The sequence below is a fragment of the Salvelinus fontinalis genome, chromosome 22 (assembly GCF_029448725.1).
Source record: "Salvelinus fontinalis isolate EN_2023a chromosome 22, ASM2944872v1, whole genome shotgun sequence".
NCBI lineage: Eukaryota > Metazoa > Chordata > Actinopteri > Salmoniformes > Salmonidae > Salvelinus > Salvelinus fontinalis.
The window spans coordinates 15,585,216-15,607,486 of NC_074686.1; the positions used below are offsets into that span (position 1 = coordinate 15,585,216).

The 22,271-nt window shown below is 45.8% G+C and overlaps 2 protein-coding genes across 10 annotated transcripts in view; one reads left to right on the forward strand and one right to left on the reverse strand.

The window, feature by feature from the left end:
• The window catches only part of LOC129819939 (zinc finger protein 704-like), a 105,132-nt gene extending 87,785 nt beyond the window's left edge, over window positions 1-17,347 (forward strand). For both annotated transcript variants that reach the window (XM_055876655.1, XM_055876654.1), the window contains exons 6-9: window positions 1,047-1,332; window positions 1,574-1,801; window positions 2,038-2,135; window positions 2,407-17,347. In XM_055876655.1, the coding sequence (XP_055732630.1) occupies window positions 1,047-1,332; window positions 1,574-1,801; window positions 2,038-2,135; window positions 2,407-2,521 (727 nt within the window). In that variant the 3' untranslated portion in view covers window positions 2,522-17,347. The remainder of the gene's footprint in view (window positions 1-1,046; window positions 1,333-1,573; window positions 1,802-2,037; window positions 2,136-2,406) is intronic.
• The window catches only part of LOC129819940 (tumor protein D52-like), a 29,859-nt gene continuing 24,201 nt past the window's right edge, over window positions 16,614-22,271 (reverse strand). For 5 of the 8 annotated variants that reach the window (XM_055876662.1, XM_055876656.1, XM_055876659.1 and 2 more), the window contains one exon: window positions 16,614-22,254. In XM_055876662.1, coding sequence (XP_055732637.1) covers window positions 22,117-22,254 — 138 coding nt within the window. In that variant the 3' untranslated portion in view covers window positions 16,614-22,116. The remainder of the gene's footprint in view (window positions 22,255-22,271) is intronic. The other 3 variants (XM_055876661.1, XM_055876663.1, XM_055876664.1) reach the window with 1 other exon arrangement.

Consider the following 22,271-nt stretch of genomic DNA (forward strand, 5'->3'; position numbering starts at 1 on the left):
ATGGACTTGGTCTTTGTGACCCTTACCATGTCACAACACAACTGATTGGCTCAAATGCATTAAGAAGGACATTAATTCCACAAATGAACTCTTAACCAGGCACACCTGTTAATTGAAATGCGTTCCAGGTGACTACCTCATGAAGCTGGTTGAGAGAATGTTAAGAGTGTGCAAAGCTGTCATCAAGGCAAAGGGTGGCTACTTTGAATAATCTCACATTTAACCTGGCTGGCAGCGGTCCAGCTGAACCTTGGGCACCTCCTTTCACTGGGATTGTCAAAACACAACAGCAGATTAATCCCTGTGGTATTATCACCATGGTAACATTTTCTCCACTTGGCACAGCGTGACAGGCCAGGGATAAATGAGGACAGAACAGAACAATGTTATCACACAGATGACATTTACACTCAGTCAGTTAAAGGCCAATAATAACCACAGTGGTACTCACAACAGAGATACCTTTAAAGACCGCCACCCCACTTCCCTGACAGACAGAATAGCGTTTGAGGAGTGTTTGTTTGCTAGGCCTGTAAGGTCTACTGTCTGTGCTACAAGGGGGATGAGGGTGACATAATGACACATTTCTGAGCCAGCTCTCCCCAGTCATCTCTGATGAAGTTTGCTCATAAAGAATGATAGAGGCCTCTGGTGGCCAAAAGGCATAGGCAACACCATTGAGGGCTTCTACCATTTTAATGTAGTCAACTGGGTGGGACTTCCAACTTCATTGGCTGATCACTCCTGGTGACCCTGTTGTAGTCATGTCCAACCAGATTGTCAGGAGGGATCATCCAATCATGACAAAGAAAATTGTCTACTTCAAAATGGGAAAAAGTGATCCATCTCAATGAGCTTGCTTTAGTTTCTCTGTCAATCACTTTATGAACATGATCAGATTCGGTAGTTCATAACGTGATATTAGTCATGGGACCAGCAAACTGGCCCAATCATCATTTCTCTGTAATGACAAGAGCAGGGCTCATCTAATCCAAGATCAATGCTGATATTAACATTCCTAGTTTTAACTCCTTCCTCTCCCACAGGCGTAACTGTGACTCTGACTGCAGTGACGGAGAGGAGGATTTCTACTACTCAGAGATAAAACTCAACACAGACTCAGTGGCTGACGGTCTGAGCAGCCTGTCCCCCGTCTCCCCCTCCGTACTCTCCCCCATCTCTCCCCCCCATGACAACCTCAGACGACCCCCTGCAGAGGGCAGCAACGGGACCAAGGATAATCACACCCACTCCAACAGCACGCAACAACAGCCCCTCAGTCGCTCCGCCCCCAGTGCCCTCTACCTCATCCACGCAGAACACGCCTACCAGGTGAGAAATGTACCCACAAAACTACTGGCCACACCTTCTGATCTCCTAAGTAGCAAAGTGCTTACAGTATTTGCAATACAATTTAATTGATTGAGTGCTTGACGGTTGGTTGGTTTGATTGTTTGATTGGTGTATTGGTTGATAGGTCCATTGATTGATTGATCTGTTAATTGACTGTGTGGGTTCTTCACACTGGTCTTTAAAGGTGTGACTGACTTGTGGCTGTCCCTTCCCTCCCCAGGCCACAGCTCCAGTCACCATCCCCTTCTCAGGCTCTGCTGCCTCAGGCTCTGCTGCCTCAGGCTCTGCTGCCTCAGGCTCTGCTGCCTCAGGCTCTGCTGCCTCAGGCTCTGCTGCCTCAGGCTCTGCTGCCTCAGGCTCTGCTGCCTCCACCTCCTTCACCCCCAACAGCAGCTCGACCTTCAGTATCTCCTGGCAGTCACCTCCTGTCACCTTCACTGGCACAGCTGTGAGTAGAAGAAACACACACACACACACACACACACACACACACACACACACACACACACACACACACACACACACACACACACACACACACACACACACACACACACACACACACACACACACACAGCCTCTCAAGCATAACAGTGGTTTTCTGTTGTTTTGTGCCTGTATTCAAATGAATGTTCTGTCTATTTCTGTGTTCTGATGGCTCTGGTTCTGTTTACCTCTCTCCAGGCATCTCCCACCCACAGTCGGACACAGAGCTTTGGGGAGCAGCGGTCCCAGACAATAGCAGTCCTCTCCTCCCCTCCCAGAGCCACTGGCTCACTCAGGTACCAATGACCTCTACCAGCTGAACTTTTACTGATGACCTCTGAGCTTTGGGCATCCTGAAATCACAGGAAACCCACGTTGAATCCATATTTAGCGATGTATGTCTTCCATAGGAATGAAGCAACTTTCCAGAACCATGTTTTATGTTTTTCCCCACTTGTATAAACTATACATCAATTATCAACATGTTGGATGTTTTCTCTCTCATTATAAACCAGTCAGTGTTAACAAACATATTTTACCATATCCTCATCTCTCTCCCCTCTCCAGCCGTAAGTCCCGTGGCGAGGGTAAGAAGTGTCGTAAAGTGTACGGAATGGAGAACAGGGACATGTGGTGCACTGCCTGCCGATGGAAGAAAGCCTGCCAGAGATTTACCGACTGAACCAACCAAGTAACTGACCAGCCGTGAGGGTTGCCCGTGGGAACGAGGGGTGTTCCTTTCTGTTCCCTTCCTACGCATGCGTTGTCACTCCAAAACCAACGTTGTCACACCCCTCTACAGTTCTGGTCCACTCCACCCCAACCCTAACCCAACCCCTCCTGACCCACCCCAGCAGGACCAAGGGGGTGGAGCCTCCTACTGTTCTGAGTATATCCCAAGCTAACTCCAGCTCCCTCCCAAGACTTCCAACTGGAGAACAAAAATAACCTCGGACCTAATCGTCAGGTCAGCCATAAAGGGACCAGAAAAGAGGCAAATTTTGTCCCAGAACGTCTCAATATTTTTTTTTTTACTGAGAATGGCCTTTTTTTGCTTTGAGAGAAGGCCATAATAAAAAGAGAACGGGGAAAAATCATTGTTTCCCATGTAGACTCATTCTTTCCCCACTGGCGCACTCTTTCTGTTCTAGCCTGCTTCTTCTACTGGGTGCTCTGGATCTCTACAACCACAGGCCCCCTCTCTTCCCCGTCCTCACCCCAGGGAATGTATCTTGTGTCTGGACTTGGCAGGGGCAGGGGGAGAGGGAGGGGTGGATAGCACCCCCTAGTGGGGTTAAATGGATCAATGCAACAACAGCAAAAATACAAATACACAGTCGGGATGCAGAACAGACCCTGCATCACAACCGCAACACAGGACCACACAGTTTTCTATCTACATTTGATATATATATATATCCAGTTGACTGAAGCTAAAAAAGGGTCATTTTCTTTCAGGGAGTGTTGATCAAAAGAAAGGAAACATTTCAATATAGTTATTTACAGTGAGGCTTTTGGTCACATGATATTTACTTGCAACCAAAAAGTTTATTTTTTATTTTTTTATGTGCCATTTTCCCTAATGGTGTTATTTCTCTGTATCTATTCTTCTTGGTGTATTGAAAGCACAAAAAGGACTGTTTTTGCTCACTAAGAACTCAAAACATTACACCCCTCCCACACACTTTGGGGCAAAACAATCAACCGACTTAAAATGGGGCTGCATACTAGCGCCCCTCTTCTTCCATCAGGAGTTAGTTCGTATTTCTAACGTTTTGTTTACGGGCGCCATACTTTACCAAAGCCCGTAGGTCACCTACAAGATGGAGGGTGTTCGCTCAATTTCCCCTTTCCTTTCCAATACCAAAAGTGAAGCAAGAACTTTTACTGTATGTGTGTGACGTGAATGAACACTTGTAAAGGCAGTATGTGGCAGTTCCTGTTGGGTTGGGGTGAACATCTCACTCTCTCACCCTACTCACTCTTGTGTTGACCTTCCAGGTCTGAGAGAATATTGGTGAGGTAGGGATGGTAACACCACCTGTACCATACTGTGGCCGGTCCAGCCCAGACCACCTTGTTGGAAAATGGGAAGCTTTTTGGGAGATTTCTTTAACTCTGCACACTGCACTCACTCCAGCTCGGCTGGCACATCACTCTATGGGCTTCATAAGTAGTAAGAAACTGTGTGATTGATGGGTGGCAGAGGCCGATCCACTGGTGCAGCTACCTGATTGGTTATGTGGACCAGACTGACCCCACCCACTCCACTTCCTCCTGATGAGACTGGCCACCTGGTTGGCTTGGACACGGGAGGTTGACTCACTTTTGAAAGTGACATTACTGTACGTGGTGGATTATGAACTCTGATGGAATCCCTCTGTTGTCACCTAGCTAGTTCTATCTGTCTGTTAGCTCACACTCTCTTGGCTGTTCTAAGGCTGCGCACCGCAAGCCTTCTTCCAAAGTGTGGACTTGCACATTTCCGGTCATGGATTTAACAATGGTGTCCAGCCAGTGTTTACACCAATCCTATGCTTTTAAATCCATGAATGGGAGTATGCACATTTTGGGACACAGCCTAAAACTCTTATATGAAGGTCAATATAACAAGGTCAAAGAAGTACACACAAAGAAAAGTCAACACACAGTCCAACACCAGCTATATAACACACTAGTAAACCCACTCTGTTCACACCAGCTATATAAACACACTAGTAAACCCACTCTGTTCACACCAGCTATATAAACACACTAGTAAACCCACTCTGTTCACACCAGCTATATAAACACACTAGTAAACCCACTCTGTTCACACCAGCTATATAAACACACTAGTAAACCCACTCTGTTCACACCAGCTATATAAACACACTAGTAAACCCACTCTGTTCACACCAGCTATATAAACACACTAGTAAACCCACTCTGTTCACACCAGCTATATAAACACACTAGTAAACCCACTCTGTTCACACCAGCTATATAAACACACTAGTAAACCCACTCTGTTCACACCAGCTATATAAACACTCTAGTAAACCCACTCTGTTCACACCAGCTATATAAACACACTAGTAAACCCACTCTGTTCACACCAGCTATATAAACACACTAGTAAACCCACTCTGTTCACACCAGCTATATAAACACACTAGTAAACCCACTCTGTTCACACCAGCTATATAAACACACTAGTAAACCCACTCTGTTCACACCAGCTATATAAACACACTAGTAAACCCACTCTGTTCACACCAGCTATATAAACACACTAGTAAACCCACTCTGTTCACACCAGCTATATAAACACACTGGTAAACCCACTCTGTTCACACCCCAGCTTCCTCCGTACCTCCTCCGGGATTATATACCCTTTATTTTTCTCAACCCTTTTCTATTTTTGTCTTTTTATCCGAATGTTTATGTAGATGGAGCTCTGATTTGACAGTTTATTAAGTTAAATGTTCTCCACTTTAAAGCTAAAAATCTATCCTCCACCCAATGAAGGAGTTCAGTATAACGCCAAGAAGGGTGACCATAGTTTAAGTGTTGTATCATTCATTCACCTGTCGACTAAACCAATGTTGTAAACATGGTATGGCCTAGGTCGCACATTCAAAGTCATTGTGCTTTTATATTATGTCCTTGGAGTTTCTGCAAGATTAAACTATATTTAGATCAGTGATGTGCAACTCACCGCCCCCCTTTTGAAGGCCCTCGGATACATTTTTGGGGTAACTCAGTCGGGTCTCAACTTACTGTTGAGAGTTAGAATAGTAGAATACACAAGGTGCAATTTCAAAATTTGGTTGTGTATCAACAGTTTTTCTCTTGTTATGTCAGTCACTGATAGTCCCTCAATTAGCCTTTATCACCTAAAATGTTTAGCGGACAGTTATCAAGCCTTGTTATCATGGTGGAGTTACCGGCCGGGGGCCTCCATTGATTTTGTTAGTCAGTCTCACTCAGATATCATATTAAAACCTGCAAGCATTTCTCTCCACCCAATGGCAAAATGTGTACAATTGCACGAAACTAACATAAAAAAATCTCTGTCAAGAATGTTTTGCTCGCGGTGTGGGGGTATGGATGTGTGTACGCAGACCCCCCCCCCACCGTCATCATCGGTGCCCATCCCTGATCCAGATTATCTAAAACTGACATTTTGTTATGTCAACGGATTGTTGTTTAAAAAAGACTAATGTACACATGCTTAAAGAAGAGTACATGTTTAAATGTAACGGGGAACAGATGGATCTGGCTGTTCTACTGCTAAAGGAAGACCATGGTTATTGGAACCGTGTAACTCTTAGGAGAATACTGCCATCTTGTTTTGTTACAGTAGGTGAACCCCACAACCTAATACCCAAATGCTCTCTCTCACACACACACACACACACACACACACACACACACACACACACACACTGTAACCCTCTATAATATCTATCTGCCAGTGTCATTTAGCAGTTGGAGAAAGACACCTGATTAAAAACATTTGTCTTATTTCCAATACCCAATACCATTCTCTTCAACCTTATAAAGTTGTCATACTCGCAATTAGCTTGACGTGTGTGTGTGCGCCTTTAGGCTAGTGTGTGGGCCCATGCCCCCCCCCCCCCCGGGAATCCATTGTTTTATCTCCAACCCCATGCCCTGTTACTTACACTGTGGTGCTTTTTAAAATTGTGTTCAATAAGCGGTATCCCTGTTATTAGAAATATAATTCTAGAAATAGCATTCTAGATTCTATTTCTATGTCCCCGTTGTTGTGTGGAGATTGGGTCAGCCTCTACAGGGCTGAGGCTGGGTTACTTAGTGGTGCTGTGCACTCAGGTAGCAGGGAATGCAGGGGGGTGCTACTTTTGTCCAATGCGATTTCACAATAATGTCCTATGGCCTCTGTTACACTGTAGTAGAACATGAAATAAAAACCCCTGCCTCGAGGCAAGTCCATCTCTCTCCACAGAGATCTTGATGTGTCGTCACCAACACTGTCGTTTTTCCTCTCCAATCGCATTATATTATGTACCGTACCGTATCAACGTGTTGTAGCTTATCTCGGTAGATATCAACCGACCAGATTCCAATTCTACCAGATATAGTGCTGAACATAGTGGAAATACAAGCTAAAGTGTTGTTCACATGTAATAGATAATGATATTTCTAAATACATCATATAGCTACAGTGTTATTGAGCTAAGACCGGTTTTAATCCAGTTCTTGTATGAAAGGTACATCCACCCAATAAGCCTACATTACGTTGCCTTTCTGAAACGTATTATTTTCAGCTAGTTGTGGTAACTGTGTTTAACTGTCATGCAACTGAAAAAACTAGGATATAATGTATGGTCCACCTGATTTACCTAAAGGCGTCAGGTTCAATGATATCATCCGTTATTTACATCAGTCAGTACATCGGAACAGAAGGAATCTGAGGGAATAGTCATAATAGAAGGATTTGTTTGCTTTATTCAGTAGGCCCTGGGAAATGGCTTCCCACTATGAACAAGTGTTAGAGAAGCCAGGTGTGTTCAGCAAGACGCAATGTTTTGGAACTTTCAGATAGCAATATGTTATGTAGAATAAATATACCTCTGACATGTAGAATAAGGAAGCACATTGGCTCTATTCATGGCATTTCTATCTGCAACATTAGAAAACATTGGGCAACTGAGCATGGCCTGTAGGAGTTTTCTGTAGTGGCTAAGTGGGTGACATGAATACATATTAGGAACATGGGGATGTGGAGTGCACCAGTGGTGGGTAGATCATAAAGGTATTTTGTTCTCTTGTGTTTATACGCTGCTGCTCCTGCCGTTAAGGGGTTGGGCTCCCTGTTGATTTAGAACTGATTAAAACAAGGCAGCAGCATTAAAATGATGGAAGTGTGACATCAAGCTAGCACGAGTTATGATGAGGATCCCCAACATAGCAAACGAACATGGACACAAGTACACAGATACATACAGGGTACCCAGATACATACAGGGTACCCAGATACATACAGAGTACCCAGATACATACAGGGTACCCAGATACATACAGAGTACCCAGATACATACAGAGTACCCAGATACATACAGAGTACCCAGATACATACAGAGTACCCAGATACATACAGAGTGCCCAGATACATACAGAGTACCCAGATACATACAGAGTACCCAGATACATACAGGGTACCCAGATACATACAGAGTACCCAGATACATACAGAGTACCCAGATACATACAGAGTACCCAGATACATACAGAGTACCCAGATACATACAGAGTACCCAGATACATACAGGGTACCCAGATACATACAGGGTACCCAGATACATACAGGGTACCCAGATACATACAGGGTACCCAGATACATACAGGGTACCCAGATACATACAGAGTACCCAGATACATACAGAGTACCCAGATACATACAGAGTACCCAGATACATACAGAGTACCCAGATACATACAGAGTACCCAGATACATACAGAGTACCCAGATACATACAGAGTACCCAGATACATACAGAGTACCCAGATACATACAGAGTGCCCAGATACATACAGAGTGCCCAGATACATACAGAGTGCCCAGATACATACAGAGTGCCCAGATACATACAGAGTGCCCAGATACATACAGAGTGCCCAGATACATACGGAGTGCCCAGATACATACGGAGTGCCCAGATACATACGGAGTGCCCAGATACATACGGAGTGCCCAGATACATACGGAGTGCCCAGATACATACGGAGTGCCCAGATACATACGGAGTGCCCAGATACATACGGAGTGCCCAGATACATACGGAGTGCCCAGATACATACGGAGTGCCCAGATACATACGGAGTGCCCAGATACATACGGAGTGCCCAGATACATACGGAGTGCCCAGATACATACGGAGTGCCCAGATACATACGGAGTGCCCAGATACATACGGAGTGCCCAGATACATACGGAGTGCCCAGATACATACGGAGTGCCCAGATACATACGGAGTGCCCAGATACATACGGAGTGCCCAGATACATACGGAGTGCCCAGATACATACGGAGTGCCCAGATACATACGGAGTGCCCAGATACATACGGAGTGCCCAGATACATACGGAGTGCCCAGATACATACGGAGTGCCCAGATACATACGGAGTGCCCAGATACATACGGAGTGCCCAGATACATACGGAGTGCCCAGATACATACGGAGTGCCCAGATACATACGGAGTGCCCAGATACATACGGAGTGCCCAGATACATACGGAGTGCCCAGATACATACGGAGTGCCCAGATACATACGGAGTGCCCAGATACATACGGAGTGCCCAGATACATACGGAGTGCCCAGATACATACGGAGTGCCCAGATACATACAGAGTGCCCAGATACATACAGAGTGCCCAGATACATACAGAGTGCCCAGATACATACAGAGTGCCCAGATACATACAGAGTGCCCAGATACATACAGAGTGCCCAGATACATACATGCACGCATACAGAGTACACGGATACATACATACATACATAGTACACGGATACATACAGTACATTGTCTCTCACTACCAGCGATCTCCTCCCCATGCTGAGGGCAGTGTGATGGATTCTGAGGCTATGGGCTGAGATTAGTTACAGTTCAAGTTTTGGAACAAAGTCTAAAGAGAAGTTTGTGCATAGTTTAGATAAGTTAGTGGTCTTTACAATGTCCATATGTTCAGTGATATTCCAGCCGTACCCAGTTAGCCTTATCCTGGATCTGACCTTCAAACCACTTCTTTTAATTAGCCAGGTAGTTAGTGCTAGCGCCTGGCAGGGGTCTTCCCTCTGGCCTTCTAGGGCTTTTGTATCTGCCCCTAGCTCCATCCCTCTCTTCTCTCCCAAGCTCTGTCACTCTCTCTTCCCTCCCTAGCACTGTCCCTAGCGCCGTCACTCTCCTCTCTCCCTAGCTCCGTCACTCCTCTCTCCCGAGCTCCGTCCCTCTCTCCTCCCTCCCTCTCTCCATCCCTCTCTCGTCTTTCCCTCTCTCCGTCCCTCCCTCTCTCCGTCCCTCTCTCCTCCTTCCCTCTCTCCTCCCTTCCTCTCTCCGTCCTTCTCTCCTCCGTCCCGAGCTCCGTCCCTCTCTTCTCCCTCCCTCTCTCTCTCCGTCCCTCTCTCTGTCCCTCTCTCTGTCCCTCTCTCCTCTCTCCCTCTCTCCTCCCTACCTCTCCCCATCCCTCTCTCCTCCCTCCCTCTCTCTGTCCCTCTCTCCTCCCTCCCTCTCTCCGTCCCTCTCTCCTCCCTCCCTAGCCCCGTCCCTCTCTCCTCTGTCCCGAGCTCCGTCCCTCTCTCCTCCCTCCCTAGCCCCGTCCCTCTCTCCTCCCTCCCTAGCTCCGTCCCTCTCTCCTCCCTCCCTAGCCCCGTCCCTCTCTCCTCCCTCCCTAGCTCCGTCCCTCTCTCCTCCCTCCCTAGCTCCGTCCCTCTCTCCTCCCTCCCTAGCTCCGTCCCTCTCTCCTCCCTCCCTAGCTCCGTCCCTCTCTCCTCTGTCCCGAGCTCCGTCCCTCTCTCCTCCCTCCCTAGCTCCGTCCCTCTCTCCTCCCTCCTTAGCTCCGTCCCTCTCTCCTCTGTCCCTCTCTCCGTCCCTCTCTCCTCCCTCCCTAGCTCCGTCCCTCTCTCCTCCCTCCCTAGCTCCGTCACTCTCTCCTTCGTCCCGAGCTCCGTTCCTCTCTTCTCCCTCCCTAGCTCCGTCCCTCTCTCCTCCCTCCCTAGCTCCGTCACTCTCTCCTTCGTCCCGAGCTCCGTCCCTCTCTCCTCCCTCCCTAGCTCCGTCACTATCTCCTCTGTCCCGAGCTCCGTCCCTCTCTCCTCCCTCCTTAGCGTCGTCCCTCTCTCCTCCCTCCCTAGCTCCGTCCCTCTCTCCTCCCTCCCTAGCTCCGTCCCTCTCTCCTCCCTCCCTAGCTCCGTCCCTCTCTCCTCCCTCCCTAGCCCCGTCCACCTCTCTCCTCCCTCCCTAGCCCCGTCCCTCTCTCCTCCCTCCCTAGCTCCGTCCCTCTCTCCTCCCTCCCTAGCTCCATCCCTCTCTCCTCCCTCCCTAGCTCCGTCCCTCTCTCCTCCCTCCCTAGCTCCATCCCTCTCTCCTCCCTCCCTAGCTCCGTCCCTCTCTCCTCCCTCCCTAGCTCCGTCCCTCTCTCCTCCCTCCCTAGCTCCGTCACTCTCTCCTCTGTCCCGAGCTCCGTCCCTCTCTCCTCCCTCCCTAGCTCCGTCCCTCTCTCCTCCCTCCCTAGCTCCGTCCCTCTCTCCTCCGTCCCGAGCTCCGTCCCTCTCTCCTCCCTCCCTAGCTCCGTCCCTCTCTCCTCCCTCCCTAGCTCCGTCCCTCTCTCCTCCGTCCCGAGCTCCGTCCCTCTCTCCTCCCTCCCTAGCTCCGTCCCTCTCTCCTCCGTCCCGAGCTCCGTCCCTCTCTCCTCCCTCCCTAGCTCCGTCCCTCTCTCCTCCCTCCCTAGCTCCGTCACTCTCTCCTCTGTCCCGAGCTCCGTCCCTCTCTCCTCCCTCCCTAGCTCCGTCACTATCTCCTCTGTCCTGAGCTCCGTCCCTCTCTCCTCCCTCCTTTGCGTCGTCCCTCTCTCCTCCCTCCTTAGCGTCGTCCCTCACTACTCCATCCCTAGCTTCGTCCCTCACTCCTCCCTCCCTAGTTCCTTCCCTCTCTCACTAGCTCTGTCCCTATCTCTGTCACTCCCTAGCTCCGTTCCTCTCTCCTCCCTCCCTAGCTCCGTCCCTCTCTCCTCTGTCCCGAGCTCCGTCCCTCTCTCCTCCCTCCCTAGCTCCGTACCTCTCTCCTCCCTCCCTAGCTCCGTACCTCTCTCATCTGTCCCGAGCTCCGTCCCTCTCTCCTCCCTCCCTAGCTCCGTCCCTCTCTCCTCCCTCCCTAGCTCCGTCCCTCTCTCCTCCCTCCCTAGCTCCGTCACTCTCTCCTCTGTCCCGAGCTCCGTCCCTCTCTCCTTCCTCCTTAGCGTCGTCCCTCTCTACTCCCTCCCTAGCTCCGTCCCTCTCTCCTCTGTCCCGAGCTCCGTCCCTCTCTCCTCCCTCCCAAGCTCCGTCCCTCTCTCCTCCCTCCCTAGCTCCGTCCCTCTCTCCTCCCTCCCTAGCTCCGTCACTCTCTCCTCTGTCCCGAGCTCCTCCCCTCTCTCCTCCCTCCTTAGCGTCGTCCCTCACTCCTCCATCCCTAGCTTCGTCCCTCACTCCTCCCTCCCTAGTTCCGTCCCTCTCTCACTAGCTCTGTCCCTATCTCTGTCACTCCCTCCTCTCTCACTAGTTCCGTCCCTCTCTCCTTGCTCCGTCTCTCTGTCCGGCCCTCCGTCCCTCTCTTCTCTGACACTGGGTTCATTGTGCTCCTCAGAGGTATTGCTCAACAATAAGCCAATGGCAGGTGGGCTAGGCTGGGCTGAACAGAGACCCACTGCACTGGCACAATACTGTGTGTATGTGTCTTGGTTAAATGGACCGCAAAGCAATGAAGAGGAGATTTATTGGCCACACACGCCCGAGCGCACACACACACACAGCACGACTTTAAAGTAAAGGAAATCATCCAAAAATTGCTGATGTATGTTTCATAAATGACACAAGATGACCACCTGTAACAAACAAGTAAAAAGGTTATTTAAGAGAGTAGGCTGCTAGTTATCAGAATAGTCATGGGAATATGGCTTGTATTGTACGAGCACAACCAGAAGGTCAATAACAACACATTCTAACAGCTAACAGGACTTCCACCAACAAACCATGAGAGCAGGTTATGTCTGTCTGGTCCCCCCCACTGTGTTAGTGGGGTTGGACAGTATTGTTGTGTTCCGGGGTTTGGGGAGTGAGGGCTTGTCCCTCTGACTGCTTTCAGGAATGTTAAGTCATGTGAAATAGAGGATGGTTTTTCATGGGAACTTGGAGTGTGACTGTGCCTTGATGAGTTGGATTATGACTCTGGCTGTGTAGAGACACAGCTATGATGGAATGTCTCCAGCCTCCTCTTGTCTGGGTTCTTTATTCAAATGATGAAAATGTACTGTTAAGTTCAGGGGCCACTGTTGGCCCCCATGGGAATGCAAGGTTAGAGTGACTGCCTCCTTTCTCTTTCATGCTGTGGATCCAAAGAGGCAGGACTTTTTTTTTTAGGGCAAGAAAGGATTTTTGGATCTTCAGATGCTTTTTATAAACTGTTTTTATGTACTTTTCTGTCTGTGTGGTCCTTTTCTTTCTGCTTTTCCAAACATGTATTTGCCCTTGAATAAGGCCTTGTAGTTAGAATGAATTGATGTGAGATTGAAGAATTACAATCATGATGGAAAAGGCTTACTCTTTAATGGAAATGTTTGGGAAATCAGGGATGCTTCTTTTAAATGTGTTGAATCAGTAAGATGACCCATTAAGAGACTCAACAACACTACTGCTGCACCACAGGTGAGCAGGTCTTCATTGTATTGTTGGACCTCTTCCTAATGCTCACACCACACCATTCCTCTGTGACCTGCAATCAACTAAAAGTTGCCAGCAGCCACAGTGCAATAGCTGACCACTTCTTCAGAATCAGCAGGAGGCAGCATTTTGATCAGACCAACTAATGTGACCCAAAATAGGCACCTCAACCCCGCAACTTCCAAACTAGGAGCATTTATTAGTGGAAGGAGCTTTGTCTAACGTTCTATTCGGTGCAAAAATACTTGTCTTCCCAGAAAAGGGGAGACCAAATGGAGACAGAGCATCTTCTTCTCTGTAAATGGATCATCTCACTACCCTGTCCTTCACCTACTATAACCATGTTAACCTCAACCAATTTAATGACTGTCGCACTGGATTTTTACACTTTTTCAATAGGTCTATATACTCTATGATGATCTAACTGTATTTTGTAATACTGCATGTGCATGCAAAGCTTCTGAGAAATGACTTTAGCAATGTGTATATTGTTGTGTTGTCCATGTAGAGGGCAGGCAGGTTGCCATTACCATGGAGGGAGAGTAACCGCTTCAAAAGTCCTCCAAATATTGTCAGTAGTGCTAGTGTTCTCCTGCCACTGTCCCAGTTAACCCTCTTCCTGCTATTCTCTGGTCTGTTCCACTGACCTCATGGCACTCTATTCCCTACAGTGCACTACTACGTTACATATGTAGTTCAATAGTATCTAGGTCTATGGGCCTCTCTCCCCTGTCTCTCTGTCTCTGTTTGTCTCTCTCTCTCTCTCTGTCTCGCTCTCTTTCTCTCTGTGTGTGTGTGTGTCGCTATATTAGTGTGTCTCTCGCTCTGTGTGTGTGTTGCTATATTAGTCTGTCTCTCTGAATGTGGTTACTCCTGAGAGTCTGGTGGTTTGATGTGATTGGCAGGTCAGCTTAATAGAAGTAGTGTGCTAAATTTTACAGCTGACCATGCCAACCAGATGGTTCTGTGGATCCTCTCTTTCTCTCTCTGTCTCCCTCCCTCTCTCTCTGGCCCCATCCCAACCATAGCGGCATATGTACATAGCCAATCATCTTTTATAGCCGAATGGCTCCTGTAAAACCAATATGGATATTGTAGAAAAGGGCAAGTTGATGCTGATGCTTAAGCTATGCTGGCACACATCCAGGATGTGTAAAATGGGCCATTATTCTGCTAGAATGCTTTTTCTACGAGGACATAACCACCTGGCCTGCATGACACACATACTGTATATCTAGGCAACAACCGGCTCTCTGCCCGCTCTAGACCCAATTAGTGCTTTTTGATATATTTTTTAAAGCTTTGCATGTAAATATGTTGTTTGGTAGGAAGCGGGTTGCTTTACACTGCAGTGACCGGGTTGTACAGTATTGGAAAAATATACTTTATCGGTGACCCACCTGAATGAATATGGTTCTATTAGTTAAAGTGTACTGTGTAGAGCAGACACGGGTCAAATATATTATGTCAGATGCCTTTAAAAGGATGTTCTTGAGCTGTGCTGAATGGAATGGTCCCAAAAGTGCAAACTCCAAGTGTGCCTTGGAGTAGGTCTAGGGAATAGGGAGAGATACGTGTTTGACCCAGGTCTGTGTGTCGAGGGAAAGTCCGGATGCGTCCTAAACACGTGCCACTGACTGGTTGAAGCGTGTTGGTGCAGTCTGAATCTGAGGCTGTAGAGGGGCCCACTGCCCAGCAATCAGCGCCAGCTACCAAAGCCCCCAACCAGAGACTCATGTCGTCATAAAGGGATGGATCCCATGACAACCACAGTACATACAGTAATGTATAATAATGTAGGTTACATGGTGGTGTCAGGCATAGGAATGGGGCACCCCCTGGAGGAGGATAATATTTAGTCATGTTGGGATATGGGATTCCATTACTCTGTAGGGCCATCTACATCTCAAACACTGTCAACTCCACACAGGACTACTTTGACTCACACAGGCCTCTGACATCACAGCACCAACCTCCCATACACAACATCATTATAGCGACGTGCTACATATATCGTCTTGTATCCTCGGGGTTAGAGAGCTGGGCCAGTAACCAAAAGTTTTGAATGAAAAATCTGTCAGATGTTGCCCTTGAGCAAGGCACTTAACCCTCTTTGCTCCAGGGGTGCTGTACTACTATGACTGACCCTGTTAAACAAGGAAAATGTATTTTATTACAGTACGCTACAGTATGTGTGAGTAACGGAGAGGCTGTGGTGTGAATTACTCCAGTCATGTCCGCAGCTAGCTAGACATATAACATATGCTGCTCTCTGTCTTTCCAAGACAGGGGGGCCATGAGCTCAAAGGTAGAAACCAGAGAGTGAGTTCTGTGAACCACTGCCCAGGGTGTAAAGTGTTGTTTCTATCAGCAGCCTTCACTGTGTCTGAGGCTACAGAGACCTATTAAAACATTTCAGACCCATAAATATGACCATATCCAAGTCCTGCATTCTCATATCACATCTCATATTGACATAGTTATATACCTTAATCCATCCTCGTTGCTCTGCATGCCAGGCCTAAGACAACAACCCTCTTATGATAAATACAGGCAGTCAACTAATCAAACAACAATCCCTCTCTGTTATCCTAATGATATAGCAGAGCTCAAGGGAAGGCATGGAGGTGTGTAGTTTAGTCTGTTAAACCTATGGATCAGGCTTGTGGTGGCGGATGCATTTTACATCTAGCTTAAGCTATAGGTTGTTTTTTGTGTGTGTGTGTGTGTGTGTGTATATATATATATGGAGTGATTATACATATATACATACATATATATACATATATATTGCGCATTAGCTCCTTGTGGAGCCACACAAGCAAGGAGCCTTGTGGTGGTGGTGCTTATCTGGGCTCCTCACAAGCTGAGGGCTGGTCTCTGAGGAGCTGCTGGCTGGCTGCATATGTTTAAGGCACTGGAGCAGGAAGACAACAGTAGAATAGAGGAGCATGGAGGAGTGGAGTGGAGGCTGGATTTGGCTTCAGTGTCAGTGAGAGCCACAAGGGAAGGAGAGTGTAGTGTGTGTTGTCACACACACAGACCCATTTTTGTAACATCGACTAACTCACAGTATAAGGTGACTTATAAGATCCATCTGGTTGTGGTAATTCTTCATAAGAATCACTGTGGTCCATAAAATCAATAGCTTCCCCACATGAGGCTAAAGCCCTTCTCGGTTTTAATGATGACAGACAGACAGACGAGAGGCTGTGGTGACATCATCAGAGAGTTGTATTAATCTCCATAAATCCCCATATTCTCATGTTTTCATCATGTAACCTCCATTTGTGTCTTGTCCACAAATATCCATGTTTCAATGTTAGAATGTTAGGGCTCTGCACATTTAGACACCATTAAACCACCGTGTCACTCTCCACAAGCACCCATGTTTGAATGTTGGATGAACGTTACGACTAAACATTTACTCTGAGACACCGTGTAGGCTACATACAGAGATTAGATGATGCACCACAACCCCATGGCTGTAGCTAAGACAATAGAATAGACAGTGGGAGAGTTGACTGTGTACGAGATGCTGATATTGCAATCCATCAAAGAAATGACTTGCAATATGTGTTTAGACTATGTATGTCTTAAATTGTATCCTACTGCACCAATCATGTTTAACTTCCATTTTTATTACACTATTGTCCATTGAAGCTAAACATAAATGTAATGTTGATTATCTTCTCTCTCTGGGAGAATCAACACATGCTGACTGTTAACTCTTCACTGACTGACTGTATATACTGCAGTATTTTTACTCGAGCTGTGTGTATTATAAACTGCCATTGTAATGATTGTGATGGTGCTCGTCCATTCAGCTGTTGTCGTCGTTTCCTCGGTGTAAGAACTCTCCAGGGTTGTGTTCATTGGGTACCAAACGGACTGACTACATGGGCTTGTTGAATGAGAAATTGTCATTTTAGTTTTCCATTGCAAAATGTTTTGATACACTTTCCGTTGTGTGCCCTAATGAACATGGCCCAGGCTTCTCTGTGTTACTATAAGCTACTGGTGATCGTTCAGTAACTGATAAATAAAGATACTTTTTGGCAGCTGTTTTACTACCACCTGATATGCAAATGTGCTATGCGAGTGTGTGTATGATCTGTAGCCTAATGATATTAAATACCCATAAACGCATTCTCTCTCCCATAAAGCACCATTCTAATCGCACCACTTTAAAGGTCTTCTCAATAATTGATGTGTAACATATTCCCTTTCCCAAACTGTTGAAACAAAGCAGCCATGCAGCTTAAACAGTCCTATTTTTATTGCATATCCTCCTAATCGTGTCGATACAGATTAGTCTCACCTCTATAGGTCTAGATACAGCCACTAGTGCCGTGTCAAAATCCCTAATGACCATGACGGTCAAACCAAACAATAGCAGATGCCATGCGGCATATCTGGGATGAAGCCATTGTTACTAATGCTTCACACTGCCATCTGGTGGTCTTTGGTGGTAATACATGGTATTAAGGCCCTGTCAATGTACTGTATATTCGAGGGCAATCAAATCAAATCAATTTTATTAGTCACATACACATGGTTAGCAGATGTTAATGCGAGTGTAGCGAAATGCTTGTGCTTCTGGTTCCGACAATGCAGTAATAACAAGTAATCTAACCTAACAATTCCGCAACTACTAATATGTACATAAAGATATATGAATGAGTGATGGTACAGACGGCATAGGCAAGGTGCAGTAGATGGTATAGAGTACGGTATATACCTATGAGATGAGTACTGTAGGGTATGTAAACATAAAGTGGCATAGTTTAAAGTGGCTAGTGGTACATGTATTACATAAAGATGGCAAGATGCAGTAGATGATATAGAGTACAGTATATACATATACATAAGAGATGTGTAATGTAGGGTATGTAAACATTATATTAGGTGGCATTGTTTAAAGTGGCTGGTGGTACATTTTTACATTTTTACATAATTTCCATCAATTCCCATTTTTAAAGTGGCTGGAGTTGAGTCAGTTTGTTGGCAGCGGCCGCTAAATGTTAGTGGTGGCTGTTTAACAGTCTGATGGCCTTGAGATTGAAAAACAGCTTCTATCTCTCGGTCCCTGCTTGGATGCACCTGTACTGACCTCGCCTTCTGGATGATAGCGCACATCCCTACAAGCAACGAGACCAGGTCGTTTGCTGCCGAATAAAACAAGACACAAATGAAAGTAAATAAACAACTTGTGCAGACAAAGCATCATCCTCATTTTAATTATTACTTTTTCAATTGAAACTTTAACTAGGCAAGCCAGTTAAGAATGTGTTCTTATTTACAATGACGGCCTACACGGGCCAAACCTTGACGATGCTGGGCCAATTGTGTGCTGCACTATGTGACTCCCAATCACGGCCGGATATAATGCACCCTGGATTCGAACCAGGGCATCCAGTGACGCCTCTTGCACTGAGATGCAGTGTCTTAGACCGCCGCGCTGGTTTTTGTTATTGTAGCAGGCCAAAACAAGTGAAGTACACAATCATTCAACTGATGCTCTGTAAAACGCCAGGGAGAGACCCACATTCATGATCTTATTAAGTGACCCTCACCCAATCACTAAACAGAGACAATGCATTGTAAATGACTTGTATATTAGCTGTAACGGTAATGCGCAAGTGAAAACGTAATAAAAGAGATTCTAAAACATTTTTGACCCACAACATATGAAAATAGTGGATATAGTCTTATCACAATTATAATTTTAAAATGACAGTTCAAAATGTTTGAAGGTTGCAGGTGTCTGTCATGACACAATAACGTGGCAAGGCATTACCCATTCTCTACCCTCTGACCACTCTTAGCATGACCACGTACACAGTACGGCCACCAAAGATTCAGACTTCCAACACCTAAACCATCCCAGGCAGGAACTCCTAAAACTAAGGGTCCTGTTCTGTTATTATTTATAATGCCGTCTGAAAGTCAGACCAGACTGGAATGTTATGACAAATCCAATCAACCAAAGTCTCAAATTAGGGGCAGGCTGCTTTGTTAATGGGAATGTCCCACATTCCTCCAAGCAGCCATTAAAATGATGCAGGAGTGCCGAGTATTGACTCTGAAGTTCCAGAACAGTACTCCCAGTAATCAAGCGTCTCTAGAAGGTTATAGAATCCCAAGCAGGTTCCCTAACCCCAGACAGAGTGAAGCTCCAACATGAAAAACAAAAGCTGCTCCAAAGAATGTCACTATAGCAATGATTAGTGTAACAACAAAAAGCATCAAGTACTTGAATATATCATCTGTAACCACTGAACTATACCAGCAGGTGACACACTGCTCTGGGCATGTTACTCCTCATTACAATAAGCATATTTACATGTCTACATACAATACAAAAAAGTATATTTCTAAATGTACCAAGGGAATATCTATCATCTATGTAGCTATTGGCACACCTGTCCACCTCCTGAAACATGCCCTGCATAACAGTGAGAAACATCTTTGTATGAAACAGTGACATGATTATTTTTACCTCTGCCTCTTACAGTGTGATACCAGAGTGGATATAAGGAACCCCCATGATGCTTTGGTACAGACAAATGTCATAAGAAATAGATGGGAAATGTATTCTCTTCTCATGCCTCTTAAATATTGAAAAACATAATAAAAATACATTTGAAAGTTTGTGAGGAATGCTGAAGGAGACAAGACAGGGCACTGTTCAAGTGCATTCTTGTTAAATAACACAGTTGTACTTTTTTTTTTTTTTTTTTAGAGACGTCAGCATTCCAATTAGAGACCAGACCAGTGCCAGGGTGGCTGTTGAAGGCCTACTCTCTGGCAGTTTACCAGAAGACTTTTGATCACAGAGTTCCTGACAAACTATTTCTGCCCACAATGAAGAGGTGGGAAACCACCTTTCTGTGAAATAGGTCATGTCTAAACAGAAAAGTCAACAGCCTACTGCCCTAGCAGTTGGGCTAAATGGGGACAAAGGATCTACAGTAACTTCTCTCTGGAAGACATTTTATTAGCCATAATGTGTTCTTAAATGGTGGAACCAGGACTTTTCTTACAGAAGTTTATTTCCACAATGAATCCATGCCATGATATGGCCAGGCGTCTTCCAGTAGGGGAGGACTTGCATTGGGCATTTAAACCAAATATTCACTAGTGTCCTAAAATGTACGTACAGTGCCTATAGCAGGTCAACACTCCCCATGAAATGTTTTTCCTACAGATCTACACAACCTACTCCACATTTTCAACGTGAAAGAAAGTTATAGAACATTTTACCAAAAAAAAAGACAAATAACAGATATCATAATTGGATAAGTCTCTATCCTGAGTTAATAATTGGTGGATGCACCTTTGGCAGCAATTACATCTGTGACTCATTTCCATTAAGGTTCTACCAAGTTGGCACAACTTTTAGGGTAACATATATCCATCGTTTTTGTCAACATTGCTCAGGCTCAGTAAATTTGGTTGGGGATCACTGGTGGACAGCGATATTTAAACCTTGCCTCTGATTTTTTTGAAGCAGATTTAACTCTGGACAGACTAGACCACTCAGGAACACTTAAACTCTTAGAAAGACTTCTGTTGAAAAACATTCATGGATGTGTAGACTTTCTTTAGGCACTGTATGTATCATCCTAGTGTGGTCAAGAGTAAACATTTAGCAGGATTCTGCATCGCACTCTTTCATACCTCAAGATGTTCAGAAGAGAAAAACATTCCCTCATTGAAAGTCAACTGTTAAAAATGGATTACCATACCACATACACTGTAGAGAAATTAAAATACCAACACGGGAGGAAATCTAGTTCTTAGTCTAGGTCAAGAATAGTATATTTCCAATTTAAGTAAAATTGTACATCTTTATGAAAAGGTAAACAATGAAAATCACTTTGTAACAAAAACAACTACTATCCATATATCATTCAACAGTAGAGAAGTACACAGGATCCAGTGACTATCCTACTATTTCAGCATACCAAGCAGAGAGAAGCCAGTGAGACAAGTGCCCTAATACAGACTTTGGCCCACCATGCTGTGAGGCTTTGAGTGATGTAAATTGCACTGACCTGAGGGTCAAGGCCAGCCGACACCATTATAACCAATCATGCATCTGCGACTATCATTACACACTGATCTGGATGCATTGGCCCACCCTCTCTGATATCAGAGTTAAGCACTATGAACTGCTCAGAGGTCAGATTTAGACCACCCCCATTTGGTTAAGCTGTGAGAGGAGTGTGTGAGCTACACAGATCTGGTATTAACTCTACTCAGATGTGCTCTACACCACATTACTGGTGCTATTGGTGAGAGTAATACATGACAGAGAAAGCCTCTTCAGTGTTGGAATAGAAATGACATCCTAGAGTATTACAGTGATTGGAGTACATCAAAAGAAAATAAAAAACAAATGCCTGTTAGTCCTCAAAGTTATGGAAAGATATGGGCCTGTGTGAACCAATTGGTTTTGAGCCATCACAACTTCACTTGCTGTGACATACAGTTTCTCATAAAGTGTAATGTATATTATTCTACTTGTGCAGGTTCCTCAACCATGGACATTAGATTAGAAACATACAGTCGTACAAACCTACAAGTGTTACGGTGTCACAATATTTCAGTAATTTATATATATTTTTTAATTTAAAAGTTCCTGGGGAAACTTATTTTTCTTTTTTGGTTGTTGGTTCTGTTTTGTGCTATAGTGTTGTAAAGAGGGAGCTGAAGAAGGGAGGAGGTGAGAGAACAGAAAGAGGGGAGACAGAAGGAGAAAGAGGGTATGGTTCAAGTTAATGTCACCCTGGCTAGGGGTCAGAGGTGAAAGGTCAGGCTGGTCTCAGTGGGGCTGTTCTTCCTGGGTGGCGATGGGTGTGGCCTCTGGCCGTTTCTCTACGGGAACAGAAGGGTCAGACGTCGCTGTAGAGGTCAACACATCGCCAAAGTCACCCTGAGATGCTGTCGGGCTCATCTTGACCTGCAGGTGGTGGAGGA